Source organism: Mustela putorius, unplaced genomic scaffold, assembly GCF_011764305.1.
Source record: "Mustela putorius furo isolate JIRA1106 unplaced genomic scaffold, ASM1176430v1.1 tig00000139_pilon_pilon_pilon, whole genome shotgun sequence".
Lineage (NCBI taxonomy): Eukaryota > Metazoa > Chordata > Mammalia > Carnivora > Mustelidae > Mustela > Mustela putorius.
This window is the reverse complement of record NW_025421293.1, coordinates 9014503-9032842: the sequence shown is the minus strand read 5'-3', so window position 1 is coordinate 9032842 and position 18340 is coordinate 9014503. Positions and strand designations below refer to the sequence as shown.

The 18340-nt window shown below is 42.1% G+C and overlaps 2 protein-coding genes across 6 annotated transcripts in view; both read left to right on the top strand.

The window, feature by feature from the left end:
• The window catches only part of LOC101676727 (cytochrome P450 3A12), a 41165-nt gene extending 40008 nt beyond the window's left edge, over positions 1-1157 (top strand). For all 4 annotated transcript variants that reach the window (XM_045075072.1, XM_045075074.1, XM_045075073.1 and 1 more), the window contains one exon: positions 637-1157. In XM_045075072.1, coding sequence (XP_044931007.1) covers positions 637-732 — 96 coding nt within the window. In that variant the 3' untranslated portion in view covers positions 733-1157. The remainder of the gene's footprint in view (positions 1-636) is intronic.
• LOC101676428 (cytochrome P450 3A12) overlaps positions 1-18340 on the top strand; it is a 107456-nt gene that overhangs the window by 39976 nt on the left and 49140 nt on the right. The window contains exon 2 of one of the 2 annotated variants that reach the window (XM_045075076.1): positions 16394-16588. The exons of the other annotated variant lie outside the window; for it this stretch is intronic. Within the exon in view, the coding sequence (XP_044931011.1) occupies positions 16518-16588 (71 nt within the window). The 5' untranslated portion in view covers positions 16394-16517. The remainder of the gene's footprint in view (positions 1-16393; positions 16589-18340) is intronic. 2 annotated transcript variants of the gene reach the window in all.

The window sequence follows — 18340 nt, the reverse complement described above, 5'->3', positions numbered from 1 at the left end:
GAGTGTGGCTTTAAAGGTACCCTCGTGATTCTCAAGGGTAAGCAAGGTTGAGAATCTGATGTGAAGCATGTCTGCCTGATGAGAAGGACTCCCAGGGTCCAGGCTATCCTGTGTACGTGGGTCCACCTTCTTCAAGCCTGGCTCAGCCAGGCTGTGCTTCTTTCCCATCCCAATCGGTCATCATGAATGGATGTTTCAATGAGAGAACGTGTTTAGCAGTGTATATGTCCATACAAAAAAATGTGGAATAAACACTCAGGAGTCAACATATAAAAAATTAACTCTGACACTTTTCAAAATTGTTTGCCATAATGGCTAAGAATGTGTTTTAATTTTAAAAGACTCATCCTCTTTCCTTAAAATTAAAATAAAAGAAGAACACCAGCCAACATGAATCTGTCTCCAGCCTGGTACAGAGTAACAATAGATCATCTGTTGAATGAGTGATGGATGAATGCTTTCATGCTCCAGTCTTGACAGCTTACAGAGAACTTTTAAAGAATCAGAGATAGATAAATCTAATAATAGTATTTATATGTTTGTAATGCATTATTGTCCTTCATGTATCTTGCCTTCTTTGCTTCTGTTCGTGGGATTTCATTTGTTGGTTCTCATATGCTTGTTTAACTGTTGCAGATCCCCATGAAATTAAGTGTTCAAGGGTTAATTCAACCAGAAAAACCCATTGTTCTCAAGGTTGAGCCAAGAGATGGCAGTGTGAGTGGAGTCTGACTTTCCCTATGGACCTCCCCTTTGTTCTTCAAGAAGCTGTATCCCAGATCACCAGAGACCTCAATTTCCTTTGTGAGTAAAACCCAGAAATGAAGATGGCCTGCATCTACAGCCTGTGACAGATGACTAGGGCTTCCATACCTTCATTTAGCCTTTTTGGTGTCTGTGTAGAGCATTCTGTATTGTGGAGAGGGAAGGAGGTGACCAGTAAGTGCCAGAGATATAGACTCAGCCTGTCTGGTTCACAAAGACTACTTCCAGTTAGTACCATCTGTTCTGATCAAGAATAAAACTTTCTCAATAATTTTATCAGCCTACTTTAATGAAAATAAGACTTATTGTCATGACTATGGTACTAATATTTCTATCACATGTCTTATTTTGATCAAGAATGAAAGTGATCAAGAATAAAACTTTCTCAATAATTTTATCAGCCTACTTTAATGAAAATAAGACTTATTGTCACACTATGGTAGTAATATTTCTATCACATGTCTTATTTTGAACATGCTACATTAAATATCACATTGAGCAAGTCAATCAACATCACTTTCAAAACTCTGAACTGATAGATTTGTGCACATTAAAGGGGGATCCATAGAACGATGAGTGAGAGCCAGTGACTGAATGTTTTGATCATTATAGTCGCTGGGTGGGTGGAGCTCATTCATAACTCCAATGTGGTATATTAAGATAAGTGAGAGTAAATCCATTGTGACTTTGCCCATTGGTCAGAAAGTCTATTCGCAATTGAATTCTACAGGTTTTGGAGCACATGTTTTTTCTAACTCTTGATTGAGGCACTTAGTATTAAATGATTAGTTTTCATCTCATCTGCTATGATGTTCTGGTAGGCAGAGGACATGCTTTCTCTTTGTGTTCTAGCCTCAGCTCACAACTGTCCTGACAGAATGAACGTTGAATCAGATGTGGTTGATTGGCCGGTTGACTTGGCAGGAAGGCTAAAAGCATTTGTCCATTTCAGTTTGTATGAGTTGCTGCATAGAATTCTTCCTATTTCTCCCCTCCCCTCCAGTCCCTTCTATGTCCTTTCCTGGCCTCTTCCTTTGCCTTTCCTTTATGGATAATTCAGTCCTAATGCCATTGGTGGGGCAAATCCAGGTGGGCAGACCCACACTGGGGGTCAAAGGCAAAGAATAGAGTCACAGTGACTCTAAGTTAGTGACTGAGTGGGGTGGGGAGGGTGTACACTTGGTGATGCAACATGGAGGCTTAAGTGGGTAGAAGAAGAATAAATGAAACAAGATGGGATTGGGAGGGAGACAAACCATAAGTGACTCTTAATCTCACAAAACAAACTGAGGGTTGCCGGGGGGAGGGGGTTTGGGAGAAGGGGGTGGGATTATGGACATTGGGGAGGGTATGTGCTTTGGTGAGTGCTGTGAAGTGTGTAAACCTGGTGATTCACAGACCTGTACCCCTGGGGATAAAAATATATGTTTATTAAAAAAAAAAAAATCTGTAAAAAAAAAAAAAAAAAAAAAAAGAAAAGGAAGCTGGCATGGGTGCGGGAGCCCAAACTAGATGAGAGGGGTGCCTACACAAAGGGTTGGTCTGAAGGAGACCTTGGAGCCCAAGTACAGTATGGAGAACCCAAGTAGCATGGTGGGGGTGATACATGAGTGTTAAGGGATAGAGTGAGGGTTAGTTACATAATGGGGGATTGATCAAATAAGTAAATATATTACCATTAAATGGTGTCAGGACTTTCTCACTGTTGGAGAAGGGAGACACTGATTTGGAAAGGGAGAAAGCCAAATGAAGCCAAATGAAGTGTATTCAGAGACGGGAAGTGAGTGTGTCAATGTAATGTTGTGCTTTCCTATGGATAGATGATAGATTGGTAGAGAAATAGAAATGTGTGTGTGTGTCTGTGTGTGTGCCAGAACACATATCCCCTACCTCTCTCCATGGACAGTTATTAGAAACAGTCACGTGGTAAGGGCAAAGAGCTTACCTACTGCCCAGATCATGGCTCACAAATGTCATTTTCCACTGAAGGGAACTAGGGCTTTTCAGAGAAATGGCTGATTCCAGACTGGGAGAGAACATGATGAGTCAGGAGCATCTTGTGCTCCACAATGATGGGGACATGTCCATAGGACACAGAGCAAACATGCAGGGTCTCATCCACCCCTCAGGCATGATTTGGGCATCATGATAACTAACGATAGGAAGAGATTATAGCCCATTGAATAAAACTGGACTCTTGAGTACACACAGGTGGACAGAAATGTAGGAACAGATTACAGTCGATGAGGACACACCCAGTTTCAAAGTATACAGCTCAGACACCCATGAGTTCCTGAATAAAGAGCGGCCCACAGAGCAGAGACCCAGCAGACCAGTGAGCATCTTCAGGAACAGGAGGAAGGGATGGAGCATCACCGGAGAGGTTGCTGTGAGAGGAACCCAGCGTCCCCTCTTGGATATACTTGCCAAGGAGGCAAACCTGAAAAGAAATCCCCCAAATTGTGAGACAGACCTGAATAAAGGAATATCTACCCCTAATTTGTAACTGGTGTGTAATCTTCTACAATGTAATGGCCCTGAAAGCAATAAAAAAGCAATACAAAAGAAAGCACAAGCCAGGATTGGAGTCACTGGCCCCCAACTCCACCTCACAACAAACAACTGTGGATCAACCTATCACAGGAAAGGGAGCTTTCAAGAGTCTGTCTGAAATTTCCTGATGTGTACTAGTGAGTCATCTGCAGGATAGAAACCCTGCAAGTCCATCCCCCAGAATGAAGGTGTCCTGTCCTGAAGCAATGCTTCCTTTTCCCTTTGTTCTCTTCCTGCCCCATTCTCCTCCCTAGAAAGCCCTGCATTTGTACACATCCTGGGAGCATCTGTCGAGTTGGCAGGTGGCATGGTGTCGGTGCATGAATTGCTTAACAAAGCCGATTAGATGTTCAACTTGCTTGCTGGATTTTTTTTTTCCCCACAAAAACCAGAGACAAAGTAAGGAAATGTTCCAGACTGAACAAAAGAGACTAAAGAGGGGTGATATGTAACTTCAGTGTGTGAGCAGTGTCCTGCTATGAAGGGCATTATGGGGCTGTTAGGGAAATTGAAAGATCTGACTGTTATTTGCAAAATTGTCAGCTTCCTATTTCTGACTTTCATAGATTACAGGGGATTATGAAATACCATGTCAGCAATTACTCTGAGATGTATCAGGAACATAGTTCTTGGAAGAGACTCTTCTGGAAGGCTGTGATTGTTTTCAGGAAGAGAGGGTCACCAAAACAGCTTGAGACTACACATCTCTCTCTGTTCTTTGTCGTTTTCTGACTTGTATTACTTAATACACACAGTGATTGAGAGATGAGATGGGGAACTCTGAGGCTGGAGCTCCTGGGGTTTGAATCCCAGCTCAGTCCAGGGCTGAGTCTAGACCAATCAGTGGCCTTGGGTAAATGAAGAAAAGGTACCCCCTTTGCATAGCTGGGCCCACAAGGTTTGGGCCACATTTCAGCACCTGTGTGCCCCTTAGCTGAGTGCCACTATATACAAGTTAGCCTGGGCTTTGTCATTATCTCAGGTCAGGTCCCTAAAAGTAGAGCCTAGAACAAATGGTCTAAGGCAGTACTCTCAGGAGAAAGGATTGAGGGGAGCTGGGTAGGGCAGGGCATGGAGAGCTCTGAAGTCAAAATTATATTACAGAGTTGATATCACTGTGAAGCAGTCACTGGTATATTGTACCCCATCAGTGGGTCATAGACTGCCCTCCTGCCCCCAGAAGCCAAGAACTCCTTGGTGAAGTGGATTCAGTTTGGCCAAGGGCAATTCTCCAGAGAAAGGGGCAGTTTGAGCTCATAAAAGTGAATACTGCGAGCAACTGGGGATGAGTATGTTGCCCAGGGACTGGATTCTGGTACCCTCCTCCTCTATAGACACTTTTACGGATCACCTGGAGTTAATTAACACCTTCCTGCCTTGGTACTTAGTACCTCAGATTGTGTAAAATAGGGGCAGAATACCAGTGCCTATCTGACATGATGATGAAACCAGATGATGTGTATGAGGTCTTTGGAACACATACCATGGAGCATGCAGCGAGCTCATAATCAATGTTGGCCTTTACTTTTGTAGCTGTATTAGCCTCAGTCCTCTAGAGACCACGTTCATTTGGACATTTGGGCTCCATCCCTGTCAAGTCAATGTACAGAAATCAGTGGCTTTCTTATACACTAACAATGAAAATACAGAAAGGGAAATTAGAGAATCGATTCCACTTACTATAGTACCAAGAACCATAAGATACCTGGGAATAAACCTTAGCAAGAGATAGGAATCTGTACTCGAGGAACTACAGAATACTCATGAAAGAAATTGAAGAAGACACAAAAAGATGGAAGACCATTCTATGCTTTTGGGTCAGAAGAATAAACATTGTTAAAATGTCTCTACTGCCTAGAGCAATCTATACTTTTAATGCCTTTCTGATCAAAATTCATTATGCCTCTATCAAAAAGGATGAATACCCAACTTTTGTAGCAACATGGACGGGACTGGAGAGATTATGCCGAGTGAAATCAGTCAAGCAGAGAGAGTCAATTATCTTATGGTTTCACTTATTTGTGGAGTATAACAAATAGCATGGAGGATAATGGGGAGTTAGAGAGGAGAAGGGAGTTTGGGGGAAATTGGAAGGGGAGGTGAACCATGAGAGACTATGGACTCTGAAAAACAATCTGAGGGGTTTGAAGTAGCGGGGGGGTAGGAGGTTGGGGTACCAGGTGGTGGGTATTAGAGAAGGCATGGATTGCATGGAGCACTGGGTGTGGTGCAAAAATAATGAATACTGTTATGCTGAAAAAAACTAAAAAAAATTATGAGACTATGGACTCTGAAAAAACAATCTGAGGGTTTGAAGTGGTGGTGGGGGGTGGGAGGTTGGGGTACCAGGTGGTGGGTATTATAGAGGGCACGGATTGCATGGAGCACTGGGTGTGGTAAAAAAATAGTGAATACTGTTATGCTGAAAATAAATAAATTTAATTAAAAAAATAAATTAACATATAGTATCATATCATCTGCGAAGAGTGATAACTTGACTTCTTCTTTGCTGATTTGGATGCCTTTAATTTCCTTTTGTTGTCTGATTGCTGAGGCTAGGACCTCTAGTACTATGTTGAATAGCAGTGGTGATAATGGACATCCCTGCCGTGTTCCTGACCTTAGCGGAAAAGCTTTCAGTTTTTCTCCATTGAGAATGATATTTGCGGTGAGTTTTTCATAGATGGCTTTGATGATATTGAGGTATGTGCCCTCTATCCCTACACTTTGAAGAGTTTTGATCAGGAAGGGATGCTGTACTTTGTCAAATGCTTTTTCAGCATCTATTGAGAGTATCATATGGTTCTTGTTCTTTCTTTTAATAATGTGTTGTATCACATTGACTGATTTGCGGATGTTGAACCAACCTTGCAGCCCTGGAATAAATCCCACTTGGTCGTGGTGAATAATCTTTTTAATGTACTGTTGAATCCTATTGGCTAGTATTTTGTTGAGTATTTTCGCATCTGTGTTCATCAAGGATATTGGTCTATAGCTCTCTTTTTTGATGGGATCCTTGTCTGGTTTTGGGATCAAGGTGATGCTAGCCTCATAAAATGAGTTTGGAAGTTTTCCTTCCATTTCTATTTTTTGGAACAGTTTCAGGAGAATAGGAATTCGTTCTTCTTTAAATGTTTGGTAGAATTCCCCCGGGAAGCCGTCTGGCCCTGGGCTTTTGTTTGTTTGGAGATTTTTAATGACTGTTTCAATCTCCTTACTGGTTATGGGTCTGTTCAGGCTTTCTATTTCTTCCTGGTTCAGTTGTGATAGTTTATATGTTTCTAGGAATGCATCCATTTCTTCCAGATTGTCAAATTTGTTGGCGTAGAGTTGCTCATAGTATATTCTTATAATAGTTTGTATTTCTTTGGTGTTAGTTGTGATCTCTCCTCTTTCATTCATGATTTTATTTATTTGGGTCCTTTCTCTTTTCTTTTTGATAAGTCGGGCCAGGGGTTTATCAATTTTATTAATTCTTTCAAAGAACCAGCTCCTAATTTCGTTGATTTGTTCTATTGTTTTTTTGGTTTCTATTCATTGATTTCTGCTCTGATCTTTATGATTTCTCTTCTCCTGCTGGGCTTAGGGTTTCTTTCTTGTTCTTTCTCCAGCTCCTTTAGGTGTAGGGTTAGGTTGTGTACCTGAGTCCTTTCTTGTTTCTTGAGAAAGGCTTGTACCACTATATATTTTCCTCTCAGGACTGCCTTTGTTGTGTCCCACAGATTTTGAACCGTTGTATTTTCATTATCATTTGTTTCCATGATTTTTTTCAATTCTTCTTTAATTTCCCGGTTGACCCATTCATTCTTTAGAAGGATGCTATTTAGTCTCCATGTATTTGGGTTCTTTTCAAACTTCGTTGAAAATAGAACTGCCCTATGACCCAGCAATTGCATTATTGGGTATTTACCCTAAAGATACAAATGTAGTGATCCAAAGGGGCACGTGCACCCGAATGTTTATAGCAGCAATGTCCACAATAGCCAAACTATGGAAAGAACCTAGATGTCCATCAACAGATGAATGGATCAAGAAGATGTGGTATATATACACAATGGAATACTATGCAGCCATCAAAAGAAATGAAATCTTGCCATTTGCGACAACATGGATGGAACTAGAGCGTATCATGCTTAGCGAAATAAGTCAAGCAGAGAAAGACAACTATCATATGATCTCCCTGATATGAGGAAGTGGTGATGCAACATGGGGGCTTAAGTGGGTAGGAGAAGAATCAATGAAACAAGATGGGATTGGGAGGGAGACAAACCATAAGTGACTCTTAATCTCACAAAACAAACTGAGGGTTGCTAGGGGGAGGGGGTTGGGAGAAGGGGGTGGGATTATGGACATTGGGGAGGGTATGTGCTTTGGTGAGTGCTGTGAAGTGTGTAAACCTGGTGATTCACAGACCTGTGCCCCTGGGGATAAAAATATATGTTTATAAAAAATAAAAAATTAAAATACCAAAAAACAAACAAATAAATAAATTAATTAAAAAAATTCCACCGGAAGACTCAGAGAGCTGGAAAGAACTCACTGTGGAAGTCAAAGGCTTTAATTTTACGGATTTCTCATTTAATCTTTCTAATAACCCTCTGAAGAAACTGAGGCACAGAGAGTTTAGTGACTTGCTTACAGTGAGAGAGTAGGAATGTTGGAGCCCTCTGACTTGTGGCCTCACTCACTATGCTGATCTGCTTCCAGACAATTTCATTAGTTCCATTGCTGGGCTGCAGCCCACTGACCCCCCCCCCCAAAGACAGAGATGGCTTTGTGGCTAATGCTGACCCCACAGCTGTCCTCTTAGAGCCTATGCAGTGCTGAGCACACAGTGTTCTTCACTTCACCAAAATATTGTGGGTGTTTGTGAGACACATCTTGGAAACAGCCCATGGACTCCATCAGTACCTCTATTGCTTGTCTCTTGGGGACTTCCCAACACCTGCTATCTGAGGTTTATCTGAAACTCAAAAATGTCTAGAGGTCAGCAGGAAGGTTCTTGCTCTGGTTTTTGTTTAGATCCACAAACATTTCCTAGTTACCACTCTGGATCAGGTCCAAATGTGCCCTGTAGGCAGGGCAAAGTCCAGACCTATGGCTAGACTCATTAGATTCAATATGGTGGAAGGTCAACTGCGGTGGTTTGAGAGTACAGAGAAGGATCATTTGTCTCCAGAGAGGGTTGGGAGGGGCTGATACCTTGTCTGAGGCTTCTAAAAATTTATCTAAGAATAAATGTATACCCTATGACCCAGAAATTGCACTACTCGGTATTTACCCTAAAGATACAAACGTAGTGATTTGAAGAGGCACGTGCACCCAAATGTTTATAGCAGCAATGTCCCCAATAGCCAAACTATAGAAAGAACCTAGATGTCCATCAACAGATGAATGGATCAAGAAGATGTGGTATATATACACAATGGAATACTATGCAGCCATCAAAAGAAATGAAATCTTGCCATTTGCGACAACATGGATGGAACTAGAGCGTATTATGCTTAGCAAAATAAGTCAAGCAGAGAAAGACAACTATCATATGATCTCCCTGATATGAGGAAGTGGTGATGCAACATGGGGGTTTAAGTGGGTAGGAGAAGAACCAATGAAAGAAGATGGGATTGGGAGGGAGACAAACCATAAGTGACTCTTAATCTCACAAAACAAACTGAGGGTTGCTGGGAGGAGGGGGGTTAGGAGAAGGGTGGTGGGGTTATGGACATTAGGGAGGGTATGTGCTTTGGTGAGTGCTGTGAAGTGTGTAAACCTGGTGATTCACAGACCTGTACCCCTGGGGATAAAAATATATGTTTATAAAAAATAAAAAATTAAAAAAAAATAAAAAAAAGAATAAGTGTATAGATGTGCATGCTTTAGAAAGTTGAACCAGTACTATAGTGGTTCTAACAAAGGTAGTGACACCTTTGCACCACCTGATCTCTTTCTTAGTTTTCTTCCTCATCTTGGCAGAGATCATCCCCTTGTAACTCTCAGAAGAATGACACAGAGGAATAAATTTTTCTTAAGAATGTGTCTGTCTGAAAATATCTCTGCTCTATCCTCTTGCTTGATGGATGATTTGAGCATAGGCTTCCAGGTGGTCTAGAACTTTCTCTGTGAAGTTGAAGACATAGAGACTTGTCTCTAGTATCATTGTTGAGAAGATTAGTACCCTTCTGGTTTCTGATTCTTTGTATGGGACCTACGTCTTGCTCCCCTCACTCTCTTTGCAAGCATTTGGGATCTTCTTTTTGTCCCTGGTGTTCTGAAAGTTGATTACAGTGTGCCTTCATGGATCTGCTGTCATCCATTATGCTAGGCAGAGGTGTCCAAGAAGCCTTTCAGCAATGAGGTAAATGTTCTGTATCTGCATTGTCCAACATGGTTGCCTCTGGCCACATGAAGCTACTGTGCCCTTGAAATGTGGCTGGTGTGGATGAGGAACTGTATTTCTGATTTTATCTATTTTTAGTAAATCTAAGTCTAAATGTAACATGCCACATGTGTCTGGGGGCTGTGTATTGGACAACACAGTGGATTGGCCTTTCATTCTGGAGACTTGTTCCTCAATCTTGGGAAATTTTCTTGAATTATATCTTTCATTTTGTCCTTTTATTGTTCAGAAACTCCTATGGTCAGATAATGGGACTCCTTTAATTATTCTCTAGTTTTCCTACCTTTCCCCTATCTTTTTTTTTTGGAGTGAATTACTCACATAAAATTAACCTACTAAACATGCCTTTTTAAAAAAATTTATGTTGTATGTTTTTTTTAATTAAATTAATTTATTTATTTTCAGAAAAACAGTATTCATTATTTTTTCACCACACCCAGTGCTCCATGCAATCTGTGCCCTCTATACTACTCACCACCTGGTACCCCAACCTCCCACCCCCCTGCCACTTCAAACCCCTCAGATTGTTTTTCAGAGTCCACAGTCTCTCATGATTCACCTCCCCTTCCAATTTACCCCAACTCCCTTCTCCTCTCTAACACCCCTTGTCCTCCATGCTTTTTGTTATGCTCCACAAATAAGTGACACCATATGATAGTTGACTCTCTCTGCTTGACTTATTTCACTGAGCATAATCTCTTCCAGTCCCATCCATGTTGCTAAAAAAGTTGGGTATTTGTCCTTTCTGATGGAGGCATAATACTCCATAGTGTATCTGGACCACATCTTCCTTATCCAGTCGTCCATTGAAGGGCATCTTGGTTCTTTCCACAGTTGGGCCACCATGGCCATTGCTGCTATAAACATTGGGGTACAGATGGTCCTTCTTTTCACGACATCTGTATCTTTGGGGTAAATACCCAGGAGTGCAATTGCAGGATCATAGGGAAGTTCTATTTTTAATTTCTTGAGGAATGTCCACACTGTTCTCCAAAGAGGCTGCACCAACTTGCATTCCCACCAACATGTCTTTATTTAAAGTTTTGCTCTGTCGTGCTTCATTTATTATTTTTCTGATTGACTTATTTTTATTTTTTGTTAAAATGTCTATACTGCCTAGAGCAATCTAACTTTTAATGCCATTCCAATAAAAATTCCACCAGTATTTTTCAAAGAGCTGGAGCAAATAATCCTAAAATTTGTATGGAATCAGAAGAGACCCCCGAATCACTAAGGAAATGTTGGAAAACAAAAATATAACTGGCGGCATCACGTTACCTGATTTCAAGCTTTATTACAAAGCTGTGATCACCAAGACAGCCTGGTACTGACATAAAAACAGACACATGGACCAGTAGAGCAGAGTAGAAAGCCCAGATAAGGACCCTCAACTCTATGGGCAAATAATCTTCGACAAAACAGGAAAAAATTTACAGTGGAAAAAAACCAGTCTCTTCAATAAATGGTGCTGGGAAAACTGGACAGCTACATGTAGAAGAATGAAACTGGACCATTCTCTTACACTGTACACAAAGATAAAGTCAAAATGGATAAAAGACCTCAACGCGAGACAGGGATCCATCAGAATCCTAGAGGAGAACATAGGCAGTAACCTCTTCGATACCAGCCACAGCAACTTCTTTCAGGATATGTCTCCAAAGGCAAAGGAAACAAAAGCGAAGATCAACTTTTGGGACTTCATCAAGATCAAAAGCTTCTGCACAGCAAAGGAAACAGTCAAGAAAACAAAGAGGCAACCCACGGAATGGGAGAAGATATTTGCAAATGACAGTACAGACAAAAGGTTGATATCCAGAATCTATAAAGAACTCCTCAAACTCAACACACACAGAACAGACAATCATGTCAAAAAATGGGCAGAAGATACGAACAGACACTTTTCTAATGAAGACATACAAATGGCTATCAGACACATGAAAAAAATGTTCATCATCACTGGCCATCAGGGAGATTCAAATTAAAACCACACTGATTGGGGCACCTGGGTGGCTCAATGGGTTAAAGGTCATGATCCCAAGGTCCTGGGATTGAGCCCTGCATCGGGCTCTCTGCTCAGCAGGGAGCCTGCTTCTCTTTCTCTCTGCCTGCCTCTCTGCTTACTTGTGATCTCTGTCAAATAAATAAATAAAATCTTTTAAAAAAACTACTTTGATTCACTTATTTATTTATTCTTTTTAGTTCCAGATAAATAGGTCAGTTATTTGTCAGTTGCATATAATACCCATTACTGATTACATCAAGTACCTTCCTTAATACTTACCACCCAGTGACCCCATCCCTGACCCACCTCCCCTCCAGCAACCCTCAGTTGTTTTCCTATGGTTAAGAGTCTCTAAGCGTTTGTCTCCTCTTAATTTTGTCTTATTTTATTTTTCCCTCCCTTTCCCTATAATACTCTGTTTTGTTTCTTAAAGTCCACATATGAATGAAACTGTATGATAATCCCTTCTCTGATGGACTTATTTTGCTTAGCATAACACCCTCTAGTTCCATGCAAACTCAGATGTCCATCAATAGATGAATGGATAAAGAAGAAGTGGTATAGATACACAACCACACACCAAAAGGATGGAATCTTACCATTTCCCTCCTTGATTTCTTTGCATTAATATTTATTTTTTAAAACAATGTGTTCAAATCAAGTGTGTTATTTGTATAATTACTGATAATTTGGCAATTTTACCCTTAAATGGAAAATGTCACTCTCTTCTCTGGTCCTAGTCCTGCCTGGGAGTCCAACGGAATTTTCTCAAACACTGTGTTGGTAAAGAGAGAATGAGTTGTCCTTACCCCTACTGTTTGGTGCTTTTGTAGTTTAAGTTTGCTTGACCCACAAGGCCTTATGCTTATGGATCTGTTTAGAGAAAAAGTCTGCCCACTAGGAAAGGAGGACAAATGGGTTCTCATCCTAGAGTTTCTTTAGATCCTACAGAGGTGGGGAAAAGTGAGGTGTGGTTGGCTTGCTCTTTGTTTACACAGCTAGACAGACACTGCAGGCTCCAATTAGAATCAGGGAAATGAAGTTTCTAAACATTTATGTCCTCAGTGGATCCTCATCCTCACATGGAAAAAAAAAAAAGCCATTTACACATAATCGATAAGGAAAAAGGTCAATAGTCCACATCCAGTGAACTCTCACCTTTTTGTTATGTTTCATTTAAAACTTGAACTCATGTCTTCTCCTCCTACTAAAAGAAATGGCATTGCATCATTTGGGGTGACTCTATAACTCGTGTCCTGTCTCAGCCACCAGTTGAACGGTTTCTGAGTTCGGATTCAGTGAATCTTTCTAAGGGGCCTGTGTGGGTCAGGTATCTGGCTGGGCAAAGTCAACAGATAAACCAAATACCATTACGTTATGGCAGGTTTTGATTTATAACTTGATAGTTGTGTGGTTATTTGTTTAGTGTCTCTCATCTCTTTAGAGTGTCAAGTTCATAAGGCAAGGATTTTGACTTTTTAATATTTAGTGCTTGGCCCATGGACTGAACACAGCAGGTATAGAACCCAAGCAATCCTGAATGACCGTGGGAGAGGAGCACACCTCCTCCAATGGCAGGAATGTTCACGGACCTGTCACTTACCTCACCACTGCCACACCAGTGTCAAGGCCCAGCCAACAACACTTAGATACCATCTGGTTATCCAGAAACGGCAAGATCAAGTTTGGCCTTACTGAAAAGAATGGGAGCTTGATTGCTTAGGAACAGACACATAATCTTGCTTTCATTTTTGTATACTTGAGATTGTGACCTGTGAAATTTGAATGTAATGCACAAATCATTCCAGAACAACACTGGTTCCTCTACTATGAGCAGTTCTCTTGGCTAGTAGAAATCAGGCCCAGCTTCTGAGAAGAGGTGCCATATGGGCTCACGATACAAAGAGATGGGACTATTAGACAGCCAGGACTCATTGCATCACTGACATTCTGACAACCTGTCCATCTACACTGATATCTGAGCCTACGTCTTCCCTGAATGGTAGTTGAGATTCAATTTTGACCAATATCTAGGAAGACTGAGAAAGCAGATGAATCTTCCACTGTTGAGGAGGATGCATAGTTCCTTTTCTTTGGCTGTACATAGCTATCTATTATATTCTTCTATTTTCATCTGGAATCATGTCTGAGTCTTAGTTATATTTCTACCCCACACATTAGAGCAGAGAATGGAAAGTACATGATGAGTATAGTGCAGGACAGAGTAGATGAGAGCCATGGGGTGTTTGGGGTGTTCTTCTGACACATGGTGTCTTCCTTTACACCTTCTGTACAACTCTGAGGATGCAAGTTTCCTCATGTCAGGCGTTCCCTTCTTGGGAAAGGTGGGGTGCAAAGATCAAGCCTCTGCTATCCCCTTGCAGACAAGGCCATTTGCACTGGGTTCGTGCTGGTTGCATATCAGCCCCCAGCAAAAACTAGCCTATCACCGTTGGGATAGATCCATCCAGTGTTGGGCAGGTGGTGAGGTGACAAAGGCAGATGGATGCTCAGATTAGACTTAGTTATGCAATCATCATAACTGAGTATGAATTTTGGAGAAGGATGAAACCACATTAGTTTCCACAGTTGCCTGATTTTCAAGTAAAATAAGAAAGGCTTGGTGTTGGTCGCCTGAGTGGCTCAGATGGTTAAGTGACTGCCTTCAGCTCAGATCATGATCTTGGAGTCCTGCGATTGAGTCCCACATGGGGCTCCATGCTCAGCAGGGAGTCTGCTTCTTCTGCTGACCTCTCTCCTCTCATACTCTCTCTCTCATTCTCTATCTCTCAAATAAATAAAGTCTTAAAAAAATAGAAAGGCTTTGTGTTTAGATGAGAGAAGTAACATGTCTAGATTATCAGATGACAGGAATCTCCCTAGTTTGTGTGTTCTGTGTACCTCTCTGCTGGGGAGGATAGGGAGGGAGATCCCACCCAAGAATACCCTTACTGCAATCCTGAATAGCTTGTGTCTTCCCTGCTAAGATGAGATGGAGTAAGAACTGTTCTGAAAGACCCCCAGGGAAGCTGCCTGTGGGTCACCACGAGGTTAGGGACCTAGGTGCAGCCTAGGTCACGCTATTTCCTGGAGTGACCCTTATTGGGGAAAGGAATGCACTGAATACTGATATTTCAGAGCACAGACATTTCAGTTTCTCTTCGAGTTTAATTATTTACACTATGTTCTTGTTATCAGTGGCTGTTGGAAACCCAATGCAGTCAGTAAGTCTCAGTTTCTGTATCTGTAAACAGGGATAATAGCATGACCTCATGGAATGGTGCCCAGTGAAGGTACCAAAAGGGGGCAGAAATATTTCAGAATTCCTGGGACTCTCTCTCTTACTATATCTGGGGATCATCTTCCAGCTTTCTATATCTGTCCTTTGTTGCTATTCAAAATTTCTCTCAGTTATTTCTTAATTATTTTTTTAAAAGATCTTATTTACTTGAGAGAGAGAGAGAGCACTAGAATGGGTAGATAGAGCAGCAGACAGAGGGAGAGAGAGAAGCAGACTCCCTGTCAAGCAGGGAACCTGATGTGGGGTTAAATTCCAGGACCCCAGGACCACAACCTGAGCCAAAGGCAGATGTTTATCCAGCCAAGTCACTAAGAGCCATTAACTATCTATTTGTAGGGTTCCATTGTCCCCTGGATTCCATAGGTATACCACATAATCCACAGTTTCTCAGGCCTTGTAGACAAAGAACATGGGTCACACTTATGATAATGAGCTGGTATAATTTCCAGACTATGTTCTCAGATCTTTCCCATTAGGAATGTCGCCTGGTCACCAAAGACCCACAGGCAAGGACACAGGGAGCCCAATAATTTCACCTCTACCAACTCAACTCCACCAACCTTTCTGGTTGTCCCTTGAGCTTATAGTGCTTCGAGGGGAAGTAGGTTCATAATGTTGATGAGTACACAGACTGTGCCCTTGAGGAGCTCTCTGTAAGGCTAATAGATGTCCAAGGCCTGGAAGGTAGAAAAGGTAATAATAGAAGTGGGACTGGGGGGCAGAAATTTCCCAGAGGTTGAAGTGGTTATATCTGTTCAAAGATGCTGAGGAGGAAAGACTCTAACAGAGGGGATTCTATGGAGATAGGTTTAAAGGATGAGGAGGATCCTTGTGGAGGGTGTAAGGGGCATTTCTAGGCACAGAGTACTACATCAGTAAAGAGGTGTAGATCTATCCATTCTTGTTTGAAGGGTTTCAAGTATTTAGAGGTTCAAGGAGCCATGCTGACAAGGACAGGTTAGAAATCTAAGGACAGTGACTTTTTTAAAAATTTATTTGTTTGACAGACAGAGATCACAAGCAGGCAGAGAGGCAGTCAGAGAGAGGAGGAAGCAGGCTCCCTGCTGAACAGAGAGCCCCATGCGGGGCTCGATTCCAGGACCCTGGGATCATGACCTGGGCCAAAGGCAGAGGCCTTAACCCACTGAGCTACCCAGGCGCCCCCAAGGACAGTGACTTTAATGAGTTTCTGTAACCTTTGAGATAACTGATAACACTGAGTTGTTTATTGATTTCTCACAAGGTATGAACTCTCAGAAGGTCAGACTTGGAGTGTCCAGGATGCTTTGTCAGCACTCATGGCTGGGGAGAACCTGTGGGTGGAGCTCGGGTGGCCACGCTACTGGCTGTTGCTCCAGCCCCGCCCCCTTTTCAGTATATACATTCCAGCCTCACTGAATCACCGCTGGTGAGAGGGGAAGCTCCGCACCCACAAGCCAGCAAGGACTAACACACACTGCTGAACGGAAGCAGAGAGAATTCACAGAGGAAAAGTGGCCATGGACCTGATCCCAAGCTTTTCCATGGAAACCTGGCTTCTCCTGGCTACCAGCCTGGTCCTCCTCTATCTGTGAGTAACTATCCAGGCTCACTGCCTCTGGAAACCTGGACCTGGGCTGCTAATCGCATCTACCCCATTTTCCTTTTCTGCTTTGAGGATCAAAAGACTTAACAAAGGGGAAGTTGCTTAAGTGTTGGGCACCTCAAACATGTTAGGAACAGGTAAGGCGTTATTATTGACCTCACCATATCTGAAGGAGGAGTGGCCCCCTCACCCCAACTCCAATTGCTATAGCCAGGAGTCAGAGTGACATTATTTGCATCTAGGGATGAGCTTCTGATTGACTAGCAGCTGGGACCTAGACTAATCAATCATAATTCGGCAGAGGCAGAGTAAAATCACCAGGTCTGGTGCTCTGGGGTCCTCAAGCCCTTCCCAAACTGTGGGGATTCTGGAGGCTGAGGGAGTGGCTGGAGTCTTTGTCTCATTATTTTCACCTTCTCCTCTCTGTTCACTATGGAGAGCATGTAGAAGGACGGGGCCTGTGTCATTTAGGTGATTCCTGCTCCCCTCCCTCCACTGCCAAGCACGATGTACACAAGGCACCTGTTGCAACCAGACTTACAGGGCGGCTGAAAATGCCTCACCTTCCTCTCACAACTGGGCTCTTCCTTCTTTCCTGCCCTTCTCCTGGCCAGAGCCTCCTCCCCCCATAATATACGTAATATATAATATATACATACTATATCCCTAAATGAGCATCTTTAGAGTTGAGAAGACATGGCAGATTTCTTAACATTTTATTCATCTCACCTTTTCTTTCCAGTCTCTGGGAGGGTTTGCATCGGTATGGAGATTTCTTTACTCATGATATGAAATCTGTCAGTGGACACAATGACCGAGCCCTGAAAGCCAATTTTAAATTGTTTTTACCTTTAAAACCTAATGGATTTTAAATTGCTTTTACCTTTATGGTATAGTACAGTAGGAAGAATCAAACCATCTATCAGAGGACTTCCTTTCAGTTGTGGGTTTTCCAGCATCATGGAACAGGTTGCAAAAGGGCATAGTTTCACAGTGGGGGTAGAGACAGACCGTTGATGTCACATTTGACCTCCATCTCAATTTCACATTCTTTAAGTGTAGGAAATCATGAGGATATGAACATATAATATGGAAACCTCATTTTCATTTCCTGAGAGAAAGGTTAGGAATGCCAGGTATTGTGGCAACACATATTCTGTGTGATAACATTTGGTGGGGGGGGGGGGTGGAGGGAGAGAGAGAAGACTACAAGATATATTTGAGCAAATCATAGCTGAGAATTTCCCTGTTCTGGGGAATGAAACAAGCATTCGTGTCCTGGAGGAAGAGAGGAACCCCCAAGATCAAGGAGGAAGAGATTCCTTTCATACAGAGCGAGGAACATCAGAATAATGTGAGACTTGTCCACAGAGACCTGGCAAGCCAGAAATGGATGACAAGACACATTCAGCATACTAAATGAGAAGAACATGGAGCCAAGAATACTTTTTCTGGCTAGGCTGTTATTTCGAATGATGGAAAGCTAAAGAGTTTCCAAGAACAGCAAAAACTGAAAGAATATGTGGCCACTGAGCCATCCCTGCAAGAAATATTCAGAGGGGTTCTACAAAAGGAGAAAGACCCCAAGAGTGATATAAAAAGAGAAATTTATGGAGACAATCTATAGAAATAAGAACTTCACAGGCAACATGATGACAATAAAATCATGTCTTTCAATAATCATTCAACATGAATGGACTAATGCTCCCATAAAATGGCACAGGGTTGCAGATTGGA